Here is an 18,843-nt window from a genome sequence, read left to right on the forward strand (position 1 = left end):
GGAAAAAATAGAAAATTAATTAATTAACCCGTTGGTGGAATTTTTGTTGAAATGGCCTGGTCAGAACCATCAAAAAGCCCAAAACGGGTCACAGTACCGCCCAGAGGTTTTAATCATGTTTGGTTATTTTATTATTATTATTATTATTATTAATAAAAATCAATTTCGACGGAACGATTTGTCAATTTGTTTTTATTTTGTATATGTTTTAGTTAGTTACATCGTTATTTTAATTAACAATTAATGCATATAATTAATCAGTGATGTTGGTTGTGTTCTGTTTTTGCACAGGAGTATTTTCCTTATTTTTTTATTTTACACTTTTACAAATCAATTACGACATACTGACACTTTTGTGGTTAAATGTACAGATAACAGCCACTACCGCTTAAGAAGAAGAAGGGAAAAAAACATACTCCTTTTTAGATCACCCAGAGGGGAAAATTACAGAAGTACCGCACAAGGTAAAATTGTTTTTTAAAATTCTAAATTCAAATGAATAAAATAAATGTCGGGTTCTGCTTTTTAAACACACCATTGTTCCTCGCCTTTAATTCATTCAAAGGAGCGTGAAACGTTCGGGCTGTCACGTGGGCCAACCACAGTCACGTGACTCTGCGTATATAAACACAGTGACGTCGTATGTTTACTAATACTAACTCGGATCACCAGTAACACTGAGAGGGGCAGCTCAGTTTTTAACCTGCACAAATGGCAGCCGACGTCGAAACACTGTTCTCTTTTGAGGAGGCCTTCTACGACCAATATGACTATTACAACCTGGTTGAATACTCATGTCATGTCGGTGGAAAAGGGAGGTCCAAGAAAGAAACGGAGCTTAACACTAATCGCCATTGCCCCGCCGGACACGAAAGGAAGATTGCCACCAAATTTTACAACAGCGAGATGAAACGCAGGAGAACCAAAAGCTCGTCTTCTTGATTTCCTGGTTTCAACTTCTTCATTGTTTACAGGTAATAGTGTGGGTTTGAAACGGCTGGCATGTTAATCTGGGTGGCTTGCCTTTTTCTTTGAAGGCCTTGTTGCAGTCCGGTTGTCAAGTGAACAACAACAGACCGAAGTATGTGTGTGTGGCCTAATAAGTGACGTCAGAAGATCCCTTTAGATGAAAACAAAAAACAGTTCTAGGTTACAAGTGAAAATGAAAAACTTAAGTATGGTGATAACTCCGCATTACTTTTTTTGTTCAAGTTCGCAAACTAGTTCCTTGGTTCCTGTTTGAAAGGTCTGTAAGATGACCAAAGCTTAACAGGAGGGGTTGACCTAACATTACATATCAATCGAAGAATGTATTGTGACTATGTTTTATTTCTACGTAGGTCTGGACACCACGCTGGACTCCTAATGTTGATTGTGGCCAAGAGTCTCTCCTTTCCTGACCTAGTGACATATTGCCCAATCACGTGTCACTTGACAGTTGTCTCTCTCTCTGTCTGTCTCTCACTTTTCATACTCTGTAACAGGATCTGATGATCTCAAGTTACAGTCGAGTCATGCAAGAATAGTTTGTTTTGAGCTAAGTAGGTCAGCCATGTGTGCTTGATCCATATGTAAAGATGAATGTATTCCTTTTGAGTGGAAAGATTTTACTGTATTTTATTGGAATAAAGTGGATGTTACTTAAATAGTTTTTTTTCAATGCAATATAATGCAGTTGATTTTAAATGTATTGGGGGGGGGGGGGGGTTCTGGAAACAATTCATCAAGGTCAAAAATGAATAATAGACCCTCCTTACGGCAAGACGTCAGCATTGATTGGATAGTGTGTTCAATTGTCCATGATATTTGTATTATTCATCTATGTTCAATAAATGTTAAAAATAAAATTGCCTATGTAGCTATTGTACCTTTTTTGTCCTAGTGAGACAATTTTAGCGTGCAGTGGAAGGACTGCCATCTTTTCTCACCACTATATGACATTTCTGTGCACTATTGGACAAATAAATGTTAGAACGTTAATTACATGTGCAGTTGTATACTGTAGTTGTAGCGCGCAAATAGGGCACAGTAATGAAAAATAAACATCACAAGAGTGTGAGTGGGCCCTAGTCATTTAAACTAAAGCACTGAATTGTTTTTACACGTGAAGTACAAAGTACTATAGACTAGTACTACTAAAGTAATCCCATACACGAGGAAGTGTGGCCTAAATATTCCTTCACAATGTTTTATGAACGTCACCATTTCTTTTTGAACAGCACATTATGGGAATAAACGCCACATAAAACACTATCACCTACAAACTTAATATTTGAGAGTTGGAACACGCACAAAAAGCACAAATCCGTGATTTTAAAAGACATCCGTGGGGCGTGAACTTCGGGTTTTATCTTGAAGGTTGGCCCGAAGTTGGAACTGGTGTAGTGTTTCCGGGTCATTCCCGTGCATCTTCCGTTCATTTCATAGCTGTCCACTAGGTTTCCGGGTCATTCCGGTGCATCTTCAGCTCATTTTATAGCTGCCCACTAGGTTTACCGTCTTTTATTTACTTTACGAACACCTCACATCGTGTCATGATGCAGCTATGCAAAGTGTGCAGCGAACAAACGCCCAAATACAGATGTCCAACCTGCGAAATAAGATAGTAAGTAATTTGAGCCGTTTTTTCCTACTCGTTTGCTAAACACGTGTGTTCTTCCACGCTTGTTAGGGTCGCGTTTATAAATGTAAATTAAGAGATACCACTCTCTTCAGGAATCAAATTAACATTAACTGGAATATATTTCCAGTTCCGTATGACGGTAGTCCATGGTAGTAAATTCGACTTCCGTACGCAAACTATTGACCTGTTTGTTTCTGCGGTGTGTCCCGGTCCACAAAATGAGCAGGACACAGATGTTGATCCGGAGTTGGGATTTATTTCTGCAAGTGTGAGAAATCACATGTAGGCAAGAAAACAACTGCAAGCGAGATGGGAGCGACCAGAGCACATCCCAAATAAAAACTGACGAGAACACAGGAAGTCACCAAAATAAAGCAATTACTGTTCAATAATAGCTCATTTGAAATAATTTAAAAACAAATAAGTATTTGGAGGAAATTGACAAATAAAAATATAATCATTTGCAAGTTTTTCTGTTTATTGTACACGTTGAATTAACATAAACAATACTCTATGTACCTGTGTGTTATAAAATTAGTGCATAAATGTGTTTTCCCTTTCAGTTGTTCCCTTCCCTGTTACAAGAGGCATAAAGGTAAATTACATTGGTTCTAATATACAACCGTAGTATATTGAATTCATTAAGTAACGATCTACTGTCTATGTGCCATCAGATTCGTGCCTTCCTGTTAAGCAAGTTATACCCAATGGAACAAAGGATGCTGTCAGTACTGGTATGATCTACTGTATCTCTAAATATGAGATTAATAGAAATGATTGAAATACATGTTACTAAAAGGCAGAGCAATGATACCATCAGCATGACTCCTGCTCACTAATAATAGAAAATATGTGGTGCACCATTTTACAGAGAAGACGGACACTCACTTTGCAGACACGTGGAGTGTGGAGGATCTTCTGTCCAATGAGGACATCGCTGATCTAGTACCTTTAGAGAATCTTCAGTTGTTAGGTATTCTTACTTCAATAGTGAATATGGGTTAAACAATAATAATAAAAATAACTAAGGGATTATGTTTATATGCTGTCTCAATCTATTGCAGGTTGGTTGGAAATGTATCTCTAGTTAAAAAAAAATAAAAAAAATCACTGTACATGAATTTCGCATTTGTGTACCTGACATTTTATTTTTAAATATATATAATTAATGATCTAAAATGTATCATTCCGCAGGTCAATCAAAAGAGCTGAAGAACCTTCTTTGTAATCCCCATCTAAGAGAGCTGTTAAGGACCATTGACTGTGCAGACAGCAAGGAAGAAGTAATGAAAGCAGCTATGCAGGAGCCCTTATTTGTGGAGTTTTCTGATCAATGTTTGACGATTGTTGACGAAGAAGCCCACCCACAGCAGCCCAGTGAGGTCATGGACTGGTAAACTTGATTTATTTCGAGAATAGTTTGTTTGTGTGGGATGCCGGATTGAGGCATTCATGTTGAAGATTTTTTTTTTTTTATATATGCACATGTCATTTATTTTCTACAAATCATTTTTCTCTCATTGACAAAAGCTTTGTAGCTGTTGTATGTACAACACATATTCAAATTATTTTCTATAAAGCATGCATTAGTAACAACATATTCAAGTAACAATTCACAATAAATGGATGAAACAAGCTCCAAATGTTGTACTGTGGTGTGCATATTTCAAAGTAGCAGTCTGAATTGATGATTCTTTCTCCCTGATTCACATGTGAATTGTTTGAATGTGCAATATCTGCATTAAATGTGCAAGAAATGCATACCCACTTTGGTTCTGAAGCATACAAGCGTTGACATTTTGTGTATGTGTCAGTCTTTTTCATTATACAGTAAATCATTGCAAATAACTACGGTAATAAAATCAACAGCCCATTGAAGATACAAGTACTTTTTGTTGATTTTCACTCATCTAAGTTACAACACTTTGAGGCTAACACTCAATAGAAAGCAGCAGTGATATTGCTTGTTCTCATTTGGGGTCCCACGTGAGCTGATTTCAGGCAAGAGGTGGGGTACACCAGTCACTGGCGGTCTACCTACCCCCAATTGCACAGCACAGACTACTCACAAGACGTTTGGTTTATTGTGCTTTGACCTTTCCTGACCCTTTAAAATGCCCAACTGTTCAGTATTTCAGCACTTTTTTGGACAACTTGCTGCTCTCTAACTTAAAGTAAATTCACAACAGGTGTTTGAGGATAAATGAATAGATATCTATACGTGTCGTGTCGGGTCTCATGATGTAACGTGAACAGCACGTGCAGCATTGTGGCCTATTTAGAAACCGATTCAAATTTAACCAAGAAACATCAGGCGATTCATGGATTAAAAACACCTGTCGTGCTAAAAGTACGGGAACACTTCAGCAGATGTTCATTCCAAAGTTCAGAGAAAGTCAAATTTTAAGTTCACCTAGAATTAGATTAGTTAGAATACGTTTAAGCCCACCCTGAAATTTCGCCGAAAAGCCCTCTCCCAATAGCATATCAACAATATTCTAACCCTTTTATAACTGACTATAAAACCTGATTACTGCATTCAATAGCCATTTTATGCTTAAAGAAAATGTGACAAAAAAGTATAAGAACATTTTCTTGTGTCATAAGACTTTTTTTGCTACAAAAATAGCTTGTTCATCATGGAAGTAAGTAGGCTGTACTGTTCCAAAAACTAGAGCGTCTTCTCCAGCAAGATTTCATTGAAACCGGTCACATAATTCCTCATCTCTGGTTGTCTGTTTGCATAAAGAAGGGGCGATCGTTGGCAGTGCAGTTTGACAGATCCCTGAAATGTGGTTGAAAAGTGCCTTTATAAGAACAAAAAAAAAAAAAAAAAAAACCTCACTGAAGAAATTCTAGACATGCGTCCTCACCTTGGGTTGAGCCCGAATGGAGGCAATCCCCTGCATGTTTTGGTTGGTCTCCACCTTGTACTCTCCTCTCTTGGATGGCAGTTTGAGAGCGGCCACCACGGACATCATCTTGTGAAAGCCCGTTGCCCTCATGGATACCGTGATGGATGGAGGTGAGGGCAAAGCCAGCCCCATAGGCCAACCTCGCACCGTGACTGGCTCCTCGATGCTGGACAGCTGCACCGAGCCCCGTTCCCTGATGATGGCGTTTAATTCGGGCACGTCATCCTGCGTGATCAGGTCTTCTACGTCGTCCAGCTCTGCCTCAGCCAATGACTTCAACAGTGCCTGATGTGATGAACGCAACAATCACTTTTCCAGCTCACGTGAGGCCCACCTCCCCCCTAAATCTTACCCTCCACTTCCTCCAGGATGTCTGAATAAGTGCTGCAGCTCTGTCCCATCTCTGGACCCGCCTCCTGACGAGCCAAGAACGGACCGCTGCAAGAAGAATACAAACCAGCTGAAATACTTAAGAGTTTCTGAAACTTCTAATTAAGTGGTCCCAAAACTTTTTTCCCCGCCACGGAACAGTTCATACAAGACCATCATTTTCAAAAATGCTATATTGGGATATATACTGTATGTCTTTCTTTAAAATGATCTGTCATTGCTTTTTGGAGGAAATTTTATGTATCGAAAGTAAGGGGTGTCAGGCGATTAAAAATTGTAATCGTGATTAATCGCATAACTTCAATAGTCAACTCACGATTAATGGCATATTTTATATCTGTTCTAAATGTACAATAAAATATTGTTTTCTGAGTTTTCATACTCAACATAAAAGTGGAAACAAATGTAAACAATAGAAGTATGACTGTATCTTTTAGTCATTGATACAGTAATTTCATAAATTTGAGTTGAAATTAAAAAGATGTACTGTACTGTAAAAAAAAAAAACGAGTTTGATATTGATTTGTGTTGGTCATTTTTCTGCCATTAGATGGCATAATTGCCTTTGTAAGACATTGGTGACAGCTCAGTGCATTTTCTCTTCATATTAAGAATAACCTAATCTTTAACATGAGGTCACTTGTGAAATTCTGCACATTTTTAAAAATGTAAAATACAACTTGGCCCCAGTCTCCACAAATGCATGCATTATTATTCAATTTATTTTAATTAATTTTGACACCCCTAATCAAAACTACTAGTGGTATCGATGACTACTCAAGATTTAAATACTGGTATCGATCTGAAAAGAAAATGGCATCCTTTTTTTTTTTTATAAGGAACTGCAAGCAGATCTCCACAAGTTGATGTTAAGTTGGCCACGTGCTAATTGGGCCAATGTTGTGTCTGACATTCGCTGCTTCTGACGAGCTAATCAGCTCGATAAGATGCTTCCTGTTTGGCCAGACAGTCAGGTCAAAAGGGGCCAGACAGAGAGAGCGAGCCAGTAGACCACATGCAGCTTTGCCTCGCCGAGTCATTATAAATTTACCTGCTTGGATTAGAGTAGCAGAATGCCGTCGCTCATGACGTTTGCGGCGTTGGTAGCGCATCCAGCAGCACTGAATGCAGAAAGCACACTTGGAGAGGATCTTCTTCCTCTGATCTTCCAGGAAGTCTAACTGTTGACCAAACACAGAATGGATCGAATAACATCCAATCACAAACTCGGCCAGGGGTCTGCAACCTGCAGCTCTGGACCCACATGTGGCTCACATATTTATTTTTAGTTTATAGACAAAATATTCTTTGAATGAATTAATTTATATATATATTTTTTAATGAATTTAATATTCAAAAAATGTCAGTCTAAATGTTTAAATTGTCAGAAAAAGAGAAAAAAAGGTAGATGAAAATGTTTTAAAATTACCTAAATATGTTCAAAAAGTGACCATAAAAGGTTTGTTTTTTTAAAGAAGAGGAAAAGCAGAAAATTACCATGAAATTGCCTCAAAAAATGAGTGAATTGAATTTTTAAAAAAAAACATTCAAAAAATAAACAAAAACCAAAGAAGGCAGAAAATTACCATGTCTTTAGAATTGTCCAAAAAAAGTGAGACAATTGATTTTAAAAAGACGGAAAAGAAAACCTCCAAAAATAAAAGAAAAAAAAATCCCTAAAATTACCACAAAATAGCCCAAAAAGTCAGATAATTGATTTAAGAAAAGGCAGGAAAGAAAATGTTCAAAAAGGACCAATAAAACGCCCCAAAACAAAAGAAGAAATCCCCAAAATTACCATAAAGTGTCCACAAAATTGACAGTGAAAAAAGCAGAGAAATTTAAATTTAAAAAAAAAGCCATAAAATGTCCAAAAAAGAGAGAAAAGAGTAATACAATTCCTATACTACAGTGTATGTCCATAAAATTGCCAGTAATTTGACAGAAATGCAGAAAAGTGTAAAAATGAATGAAAAACAAAGTATATATATATATATATATATATATATATATATATTATTTATTTATTTTTTAAATCTCCCAAAACAAAAAGGTAAACATACATTATATTAACACACTGTTTTGTTTGTTTTGCGGATCTAGATAGATTTTTTTTGTTATTCAAATGGCCTAAAATGGCTCTTTTGACCATAAAGGTTTCTGACCCCTGAACTAGGCATTCATAAGAAGTTTTCATGTAGAGAGAGTGAATTGTTTTACAATTACTAACCATTGACTGGGTGAGAAAAACTTTGGTCAGCCCACAATGAGCCGAGGATTTGGGTTCCCTTCTGATATTATGATCTGGGTGATGGATCACCAGGCTAAGTAGCCGCTCCACCTCCTGTAGACCCGCGTCGTTATCGCGGCCAGCTTTCACTTTTTACACAAGACAATTTGGAGTTAATCACAGTTGAGAACAAGCGATAACTAAGGATGTTGAACATTGAGAAGTGTTACAACATGGATTTTAAATCATGCCTGCAAACATGCAAGTGCAAATTCAGACTGCAGTTGTTCAACACAAAAAGGTGGACAGCGGGTTAAAATGAATAGAAATTCAAGCACAATTACAATAAGCAAAGCAAGCTCTGACAACCAGACAACGCAATGCATTTACCTGGAACGTTCAAAAGCACTCGCGTTTTTTGTTAGACAATCCTGTTTTATACAAGTGAAATGTCCCAAGAGAACTGAGGGTCAAATTGACTAAGAGTGCTAGTGAGGGGAAATGAGAATAAACCAGTAGACCTAAAAAGAGGAAATAAAATCACCGTTGGCCCATAGTAAACATGCCAAATTATTTATTGTCCCGTTGAATGATCTAGCAACAAGTTGGACTTACCAAGATTTTGAGCTTCTGACTTGAAGCTTGAGTGTTTTAGTATGCATCCATAGCGTTGTGTAAAAGACTTGAATGGAATTCTGTGCAACAAACACATTCATCAATAAAGAACAGGAATCACAGCGATAAGAGAAACTGCTACCTTATAGGAAAGCCGGCAGCGCTTATGTGTATTGTCTCGACAATCCCACAAGCCTCCAACTGCATGATCACCTGTCAGCAGACAGCAGCAATATTTACATATTTTCTTTACATTTGCACAACGGTTCCATGTGCAGATTTACCTCCTCCTTTTTAAAGATGAACGGCTTGCACTCAGAATTGGGCTTAATGCAGCGAGTGTAGTGAGGAGTTGTTGTGTGCAGGATGCTCATTAAGCTCTCCAGGGAGTTCTGCAACCACATGAACACAGGTGTCAATACTATTTTCGTTTGACACCAACAAAAGTCATCTTAATAAGCGAATTGCTCCTACTTTGAACTTTGAAACTACGGTGACTTTACTGAGGCCTTTGCTTGAGGAGGTCTCGGCTTCCTTTTCGGTGAAGATTTGCCGAAGCAGAGGATTATCTGACATCTGCAGCAGGCTGATGATCTCAGGTGCTACTGGATCCTGGGACATAAATGAGATCAAATTGAGAAGCACATCATCCATCCATCTATTTTATATCACGCTTGGCCTCATTAAAGGTCATGGGTGAGCTGCTGGAGCCACAAAACACATTCATAGTTATGGGCAAGTTAGATGCTGATTTTAACCTAACAGGCAGGCCTTTGGTAGGAGAGAGTAACCAGAAAAAAACAACAACTTTCGAAACTCCCCACAGGAAGGGCGGAACAGAGATTCCTACCTCAAAACTGTAAAGACCTTTTCACACTGCACTTGTTTTTCTTTAGTGCTGTCTATCAACGAGACCATTGATTAACCAGATAAAACTTTTTTTTTTTGGTACCACTGTTTACAAACTGGATATTGTTGATTATTTAATGATTAACTCTTTGACTGCCAGACGTTTTCAGAAACGGGATGTCGCCAGTGCCAGCCGATTTAAGCATTTTTGACTGATCTTTCAAGGTGCACAGAAAATTACGTGTTTGGACTATGGAAACACACATACTACCAAATGAAAGATTGGACTCTCATCTTTCATCAGAAAAAAAAGTTTGTTTCTACCTTATTCCGTTTTTCAGTAATCAACAATAGAAAATGGTTAGTTTCACCTCTGTTTTGAAAAAACGTCTTTTAACGTCTTTGGCACTCCTCCATAGGATTTTACTAAACGTTATTTAACGTTTTTGGCAGTCAAAGAGTTAAACAAACTAAAGCAATAATTAAGAAATATCACACAAGAGGCAGTGATGTAATCACCAACCTCTGAAACTGAAAGCAACTTCTTGGGACTGATTATTGCGAAGTTTAGGTTCAACCACGTCAATTAGAGATGACTATAGTCCTACTACGGTTCCAAATAATGATTTATTAATTTTTTGGTAATTAATAGATTTAACTGACTTATTTTTCCATTATGTGATTATTATTCAGTTACTGATTTGGTAGTCTGTTACATGACAGAAAATAAGAATAAGCATTCACTTTTACTTTGTAAAACAATAATCAGTATGATTATTGTTTTACAAAGTAAAAGTGAATGCTCGCAAATGTCTTAATCTGATTAAATACAAAAGGTAATCAATCTGCTTTTATGATGGACAGCAGAAATGAAATATTTACTGTTGAGAGGCTGGGTAATTTGGACAATTTTAAGATAAACAATACATACGCTATGAATGATGGCGCGCTACCTAAGTGCAGTGTGAAAAGACCTGCTAACTATTACTGCACCAATATTTACCTCATTTAAATCCGCTTTTTAAACCCTGCTTCATCCTTCCCCGACCGATTCCCACAAAGTTGGAAGCATATAACTATCCAAAATGGAACCAAGAGGAATTATGCAATAAAGATCTGCACAAATAGTATAGCTAGTCGCACGCATCTCTGTTCACTCATACTATACGAAGATGAAGATAGCCATCTTTTTAAGTAAATGCCACACTAATACTGTTTTAGGCTAGTTCTAAGCAAAAGCAAATTCTGTTGAAGAATCTCACTCTAGAAGTTGAATAGATGTCTCCATTTAGTCACCTTGTTTTTCTCCACCATGCCTTCTATCTTGTAGTTGACTTTGCCAGCATAATGAACCACAGTGAAGTGTGGCACCTCGCTGAACTTATCCCAGCTGATGCTGCCGTTGTCAGCAAGCTCCTTCTCCAGACGAATACTGAGCACCTTGGCATCCGAGGCACGGTTAAGTCGGCTTTCCTACAGCACACAGCAGATAAAAAAAAAAAAAATGGCACATTATTACTGCTTGGAAGAATAACATTATGGAAGGCACCAAAGAAAATTACCTCATCAAGAAGCGAAAACACACTTATAGGGCTTCCTTCGAGGAGATCCAAACACCTCTGGTTATCTTGGTATTTGACAAAGGACCACTGCAATCCCTCTGACACATATTCCTCCTTGAAAAAATTTGACATGTGCAAAACAAAATGGCAAAATATAATACTTGCATGTAAAACATTTTAATCCTAAAACAATGCCGAGGTTGGACTGAAAAACAGCTTTAAATCCTGAAAAGTGTCAATAAAAAAAATGAACACTGTTTTAGTAAAAGTAGTGTTGATTGAGCAGTACAGAGAAGTATTTGTAGTAAATATCGGTCCTGTTTTTTTTTTCTTCCATCTCAATTGGCACATCAAGTGGATTATCGATCTAATTGCTGTTACAACATCCGACCAGTAGGAGGAAATAGGGGGACATTCCATGAAAATATGTAAAAATGACCAGCAGACATGTTGCCACACAATCGCCAACACTGACCCAGCTCAGGTTTATGTCAGAGTGGTTAGTTTGCATGCATTCTGAATATTAAAAAAAAATCTATCAAAAAAAGAAAATTTTCTAACATGTTTTATGAAGAAAAAAAAGAGGGAAAAAAAAGTATATATATATATATATATATGTGTGTGTATATGTATATATATATATATATGTATATGTATTTAAAAAAAAAAAAAAAAATTTTTTTAATTGATTTGTTGGGTTTTTTAAAAAAAAAAAGAAAAAAAAAGGAGAGCAATGATGATGTCAAATCGAATGAACAATACTGAGCTCTGAAGAAAAAAAAAAAAAGAGGAAAGAGAAAGAGCTCTGATATCTGGGGCCTGATCTCGACATTGCCATAAGAAAAATAAAAATACAGCAAATCAATAAATCGGTACCTGCTGAGCTCGTAGATAATGAGCAACAAAGTGCTGCTGGAGTTTTTCATTGGCATAGTTGATACAAAGCTGCTCCAAATTGTTATTCTGGAAACATTCAAAGCCATACACATCTAGCACACCTGAATAAGAAACAAAAAGAGAGATGCAGTAACAATGCGAACATTAAAAACTTAAATTAGCAAAATGAATAAAAGTGTTGTTAATCACTTCATAGTCAATAATGTGACTGTGCTAAATGTACCTATGAAGTTGCACCAAGTGGCTTTGTCAGCACAAATACTGTTGTTGATAAATGTCACCAGCCATTCAAATAATCTGTGTGGAAAGACAAGCAACATCCTCACTAGTGTATACTGTTAACACAAAGATTTCATGGTTTAACATTTGAGCACTTGATGACAAAACGTCCTGGCATCAGAGGAAAAACAGCATCATGTTTTTTTTTTACTGTATTATTCGATGATCAAGTGTGCAGTCTTACTGGGCATAAATGACTTTGGCAAGGCAGTCTCTCCGCACGCAGCATTCTACCTGGGAACAGGGCTTGTGTACACTCTGCCTCCCTGCTTTTAATGTCCTCACGCTTAGACATGTCTGAAGCTGCTCAGCAGGGATTTGCAACAGTACAGCAGCCGTCTGCAGGCAGTCTGAAACACATGGGGGTGCGTCTCAAAACAATTGGAACAGCGCAGAAATGTTCGTTTATTTCAGTAGTTCAATTTAAAAAAGTTACGTTAAGACCCATTATTAACTCATTCACTGCCATTGACGCCTATAAACGTCAAAAATTCATTTGAACTAATTCTCTTAGTTTTTTCCACTTTTGTTAACAAGAGTATGAAAACCTAGACATTTTTCAATAATCTTTTTTTTAAATTTTTTTTAAACCAAAAGATTATTAAAAATTAGGGGCGTCAGGCGATTAAAATGTTTAATTATAATTAATCGCATGACTTCAATAGTTAACTCACGATTAATCACAAATTTTATATCTGTTCTAAATGTACAATATTTTTTTTCTAGGTTTTCATACTCGTTAACAAAAGTGGAAAAAATAAATAAATAAATAAATAAAACTAATATGAATAGTTCAAATGAATTTTTGACGTCTCTAGCCGTCAATGGCAGTGAACGAGTTAAAAATAAGTTTGTTCATGTAATATAATTAGCTTCAAGCTAAAACCCTACTAGGTCATAGGTGAGCTGGTGGAGTCTATGTTAACTTTGCATATCATACTATTGATTAAAACATTAACAGGTTAACAAATAAACGTGACGTTTGGTAAACCTGCTTGCCGTAGCATGTTTCATGAAATACCTTTGGCCTGTTCTTTTATGTCACACGGCTGTGATTCATCTGCTGAAATTGAGAAATTCACATTCCCCAGATGAAGAATGCCTGCTAGTATCTACAATACAGATGTCATAAAAAATAGATATATATATATATTCAGAACAAAGCAAATATTCAGAACAAAACAAATATTAGGCTTACCCTAAATATCTCTCTTTGCCTCTCTGTATTTATACGCAGGTGGACCATCGCATCAACTGTCTCTTGAAAACAGTCCTCTGCAAGACATTCAACACACAGCGGTCACTAGGGCTGGCAAAATGTAAACTAAATAAACAGAAACAGAAGACCTACCCTCAATTGTCTTTTCGACTTCTGGCAGCCACGCAAAGTGGTGGCTTCGTGGCATATTCCACTCCTTTCTCTGCTGGTTGGTAGCTGCTTTCATCATCTGAAAAACAGAATGCCCAAAGTGAATATAATGAGTTAAGGACAAGCTATATTGAACTTAAGTTTGGAGATACAATTTTAGATGTATTTTAAAAGTGACCTATGGAAAATGCTTTTATATAAATAGTTGGGTATCTGGAGTGTCTACCGACCCATCAAGTGTGAAATTTAATAACCAACCATAAATCTTGGGTTGTCTATTTCTGGAAATGTACACAACCCAACAGCGGGGCGCGAGTTTAAAAACCCTCAAATTGAGTTGTCCATTCGATTTATGAGGGAAGATTCTTAAATTTCATGTATGCCATCACCTGGTAAAAGATGTGAAAGTTCCTTTCATTAGCTGGTTGGTAGGCAACTCTGGTCTTCTCCAGTAAATATGTCTGCACAGACGCTCCTACTAAAAGCTGACACCTACATATAAAAACAGATCAACATCGACATGCTATACTGCCACAATCTATCGAATGTTCTTCTCAAGCAGCTGTAATTACCTGTCGAGTTGGAGCTGAATGTACTTTCCGAAACGACTGCTGTTGTTGTTGCGAAGAGTGCAGGCATTGCCTGCATGGAAGGCAGAATGTTTACACGTACCCATAAGACGGCTGTGATTTTTTTTTTTTTTTTTTTTTTTTTTTTTTTTAGAAGACAGCAGCCCCACCGTCGTACCAAAAGCTTCCATAATGGGGTTGGAGTCCAGCACTCTCCTCTCTATCCTCTCCACGGTGTCCTGACTCTCCAGCACTGAGGAGGTGGCGGCCATTGTGGCATAGTATTTCATTAGGCAACGAGAAGTCCATGTCTGTGAAGAAACCGAGTAGACTCAGTCCATTTGTCCATTTTTTACCGCTTATAATGCACAGTGCTTTGCTAAGCTAGAGCCCATATCAGACATTCACAGGGATGTGATTTGACCAAAGTGAAATTATCTGAAAATTTAGCCGGGGGTCTGGGGGCCTTAAGTACTTTCAATGCACTCACATGACAAAGAAATAGACAAAACAACAGCATAAATTTTCAATGTATATTGAACTATCCCATATAAAATGGCAGTTTTAGTCAACTCAAAATCAGTCACATTCAAAAACATTGGACTGCCTTTGCTTTTAAAAACTATCACTGAGAATATCATCATATCTAACTAATGTGATTACTAAGTTAACACATAAATAATGTTGAAGAGTTCAAATTTCATGAACAAATAATTGTATCATGACCAAATGAAAAGTAACTCATATTAGAGCATACCACAAATGTCTTTGTTATAGCAGAAGATGTTATCTGTCGGAGTCATGTGCATACACAATGAAATACTAAAAAAAAATAAATAAATAAATAAAAATAAAAAAAAAAATCGGAATTTTTTTTTTGGGGGGGGGAGATAAAAAAAGCGTAATTCCGCGAATTAGCGGAAAAATCACATCCCTGCATTCATTACAGACACTTGACAATCTTAATTACGCCAAGAAATTCAGCATCCTCAATTAAACTAACGTAGCACTGGGAGAACACGCTAATACCACAAATTCATCTGAAAAGAGATTGAATCTCTTCTTCAGTCACAATGACGCTCATCACAAAAGGTCTACCTTTCCTGCACCGCTTTCCCCGCTGACCACCAAGGACTGGTCCAATGGTCCCAACTGGCCCTGAACATTCCTGTAGGCTTCCTCTGCCACAATAAAGATATGTGGCTTAGGCTCCTGCACAAAGACATCAATATCTGTTGATATGGTTTTTCAGGGACACATTGAAAGAAACATAAGACTGTGCCTTGGTCAGAATTACAATGTGCTTGCTTTATCATGAATCCATTTTGATAACTATGTCAAATTTAATCAATGTAAAAGGTTGTATGAAATGAGTATGTGTTTGCGGTAAGCTTTGTTTGCTACTTGAACCAACGCTATTTAGGAATTCACTTATTTGCGGGGGTTTTCTGTGGAATCTATCCTGAAAAATGTATCCATTCACTTTTTTGTGCTCTTTCTGTAGTGCCGCAATGTGTCAAAATTTGCCACTAAGCCCTGGCTAGAAGGAAAGTAATAGGACTGGGTTAAAAAAAATAAAAATAGAATACAGTAATTTCTGGACTATAAGCCGCTACTTTTTTCACTTGCATTCGACCCTGGGGCTAATACAAAGGTGCGGCTTATCCATCAGATGACAAGGGGGCGCAATATAAAGGAAGCGCAAGGGCATCAGGCAGAGCAAAACAAACCAAGTGAGCTCAAATACAGTAGAAGAGACAGAACAAGAGTGAGACAATTTGTGCCCTCATTATGGAAATGAAAGTAGCAGGAACCCGGTTCGGTAATATTAAAACACCTGCGGCTTACAGTCGGGTGCGGCTTATATGTGTAACAAACTCGAGTATTCCCCAAATTTAGCTAGCGCGGCTTATAGTCCACAAATTACAGTAATCGATATCGAATTGATTTTCCTTTGAGCCCAATATCGATTCATAAAACCATGAATCAATTATTTAAATATCTATTTTTTTTCCCCATAAATTCTTGAGAAAATAGAATTTTAAAGGCCCTTTTTTTTTTGTATCTTACCGTTTTCTTGAAATGTACTGTTCACATGAATTTAAAAGTATTTTCTTACATTTATGAAACACCTGACTTATTGGACTTGCAGTGTGAATCCATCCTATGAGGCGCTTACCAGTTGGTTCACTCAAAATATGCAACAGAAAGTCAAACTTTTAGGTCCCTATTCACAAGCATACGAACACCACTCCTCTGCCTTCTACGTCATCTCGTGTGCATGTAAATACCTTGAGCTGGGGAGCACAGTGATACTCTTTCATCACGTCCAGGGAGTAAAGGTCAGGAACAGGTTGGAAGGGGTTAAGAGCCACCAAGGTGCAGCCAGCATGGGTGTAAAATACTTTCACGTTGTACCTGGCCTGCAGGCATTTCAGCACTGTGAAACAGAAACATTAGATCTCATTAGGCACAAGGAACTGTGCTGCAAAACACAACAGAGCGCTTTTCCCTACCAGCAGCAGTAGCGCTGCTCAACAAAAAACAAAAGAAAAAGCACAATATTGATTGTGAACTCCAGCTAAATTTCAGTTCATGCTTCCATTTTGAAGTTTTCCAGTGTTTTCTATATGCTCCTTCTATATATAGAGGCCTATTGGATTTTCCTGGTTGTGTTTTGAACTCATTCCCTTCAATACAAAAATGGGTTCACTGACAATACATGCTTCAAAGAAAATATACTGTAGCTATTGTTGTTACCAGTTGTTGGCGTCACAGGGTTGACTTTTGTAAGATCGTCATAAGTGTGCAGCCGGGCTTCACCATCAATAAGGAAGTCAAGAATTTCATCCTTGAGTGAATCATTAAGGCATCGATCCTTTGAAGAAACCTTCTGTACGGATCCTTGCACCTACATAGAGTGAACCAGGACAAAGTCAAAACGTTTGATGATTAATGTCATATTAGTGTAAATTATGTAGTTCCCATTTTATAGTCCTGTGAAGGGACTTGTTTGAGCAGATGCTAACAGGTCAGGGTTTTACCTGCATAATCAGCCTACTCTAGCGAATGTGTCCTGTTTAATCTAGTCAATCACTTTCACTTCAGATTGACCGGGGACTGTCAAAAATATTACGTGTGCGGAACATGTAAAAAGTGTTCAGCTTTCAAACTACATTGCTGTTTAAATGCTATATCATAACCTCGTAATATTATTATTGGAATAGGTCAGGCTACAATTGACATTTACACCAGTTTTTTTTTTTTTTTTTTTACAACACTTACAAGCACTGACATGCACGTCTCACTTCAAAGTCTTCATAATATTGTAAACGAATAATTTTGTCCCTTTATCTCAGATAAACTAAGCAAATTTATTTTTCTTCTACTGTTTTGGATCAACTGCTTCTTCAGACTCCGTGCCTCGTTTGAAGGAATGACGCTTATAATGTATTGACAGTGTCAGTGAACGATATGAAGTTTTTTTTGACACAAACTCAATCTAGCAAATTTCCCACAAAATTTACCTCTCCTCCTCCATTGCTGTGTCCCGGACTAATGTGGCCGCTCACAGAACTCATGGGTTTAGCGTTCGCTCAGTCGGGGAGTTGAACATACGCCAACGCTGTCAAAACACTGTCAAATCCACTTTACAACGAATCCTAACTTTTGCCATTCTGGCAAATTCTTCAAGGGCAACTCCCGTACCGTGTCTGGCTGTGTGACTCCCAGCCCAACTGTCTCCCAAGCTCCTGAAGTACACACGTTTATTCCCGCCCTCTTCCATATGATGTCACATCCGTCAAAAGCGGATGTGGCCAAAGAGGAAATTAATGAAGCCAGAGGGCAGCCATCTTACGTTGCCAATGTTACTGGCAAATTCTGTTGGTTACGCCCTGAACTGGTTGTCAGCCAATCCAGGGCACACACAGACAAATAAGTTGATATTTTGTCTATAATGAATGTGATAACTTCATTATTTTTTCATGAACACTTAATCACATCACCTGTGCTGAGGAAATATGCCAGCAGCACAGGTGATGTCGCATTCAGTCGACAGCCAGTGGCAAAATTTGATTTTAAAGGTATTACTTGTTAATGAAAAATTATGAGGTAATCACGATTATAGACAAAATATGATCCTTTTACTTTTATTTGAAAATGGCTCAATGAGTCAAGTATCCATATAAGGCACTCAAAACACTTCACACTGACTGCATTCGCCTACTGATTATTGGTACAACCGTATAACACACACAGTGGCATTTTCACCATAGAAACAGAAAATAATGTGCGGCAAAATAAGTGTATTCAAGCTAAGATGCACACAAGATGGCCACAGGTGGCTTCATTTCTTGCTATGGCGATATGCTTAAAGTCCTCGGTTTTCTTTTTAAAGTGCAGTTTCAGTTGATTATTTATTGTAAATATTTATAGCCTGGAAGTTTTCTTTAATATTTACTGTAACAAATGTTTTTACATACTTTCATGTGGGATATTTATTATATTCATATATATATATATATATATATATATATATATATA

At 37.4% G+C, this 18,843-nt stretch overlaps 2 protein-coding genes across 5 annotated transcripts; one reads left to right on the forward strand and one right to left on the reverse strand.

Moving 5' to 3' along the window:
* The first annotated feature begins 2,378 nt into the window (after window positions 1-2,378).
* znhit3 (zinc finger, HIT-type containing 3) lies at window positions 2,379-4,266 on the forward strand. The gene is made up of 5 exons (XM_077546833.1): window positions 2,379-2,605; window positions 3,187-3,218; window positions 3,298-3,357; window positions 3,495-3,596; window positions 3,818-4,266. The coding sequence occupies exons 1-5, from the start codon at window positions 2,535-2,537 to the stop codon at window positions 4,018-4,020; spliced, it is 468 nt and encodes a 155-aa protein (XP_077402959.1). The 5' UTR covers window positions 2,379-2,534; the 3' UTR covers window positions 4,021-4,266.
* On the reverse strand, window positions 2,860-18,056 carry myo19 (myosin XIX). Of its 4 annotated transcripts, XM_077546829.1 has the most exons (25): window positions 18,007-18,056; window positions 17,826-17,934; window positions 17,059-17,209; window positions 16,590-16,738; window positions 15,397-15,510; window positions 14,477-14,609; window positions 14,302-14,371; window positions 14,119-14,221; window positions 13,712-13,808; window positions 13,559-13,635; window positions 13,382-13,472; window positions 12,545-12,710; window positions 12,305-12,378; window positions 12,061-12,182; window positions 11,185-11,298; window positions 10,919-11,095; window positions 9,248-9,385; window positions 9,058-9,165; window positions 8,916-8,986; window positions 8,774-8,853; window positions 8,159-8,307; window positions 6,980-7,109; window positions 5,891-5,976; window positions 5,497-5,823; window positions 2,860-5,408 (listed from the first exon to the last, which is right to left on the reverse strand). In XM_077546829.1, exons 2-25 carry the CDS (start codon window positions 17,877-17,879, stop codon window positions 5,295-5,297), a joined length of 2,895 nt encoding a protein of 964 aa, XP_077402955.1. In that variant the 5' UTR covers window positions 17,880-17,934; window positions 18,007-18,056; the 3' UTR covers window positions 2,860-5,294. The 4 variants fall into 4 exon arrangements, with proteins under 4 accessions (XP_077402955.1, XP_077402954.1, XP_077402957.1 ...); XM_077546828.1 differs by having other exon boundaries at window positions 17,826-18,055; XM_077546831.1 differs by lacking the exons at window positions 2,860-5,408; window positions 5,497-5,823; window positions 5,891-5,976; window positions 6,980-7,109 and adding an exon at window positions 8,549-8,679 and having other exon boundaries at window positions 8,161-8,307; window positions 17,826-18,055.
* Window positions 18,057-18,843: the final 787 nt, after the last annotated feature.

This window comes from Vanacampus margaritifer, chromosome 16, assembly GCF_051991255.1.
Source record: "Vanacampus margaritifer isolate UIUO_Vmar chromosome 16, RoL_Vmar_1.0, whole genome shotgun sequence".
Taxonomy (NCBI): Eukaryota; Metazoa; Chordata; class Actinopteri; order Syngnathiformes; family Syngnathidae; genus Vanacampus; species Vanacampus margaritifer.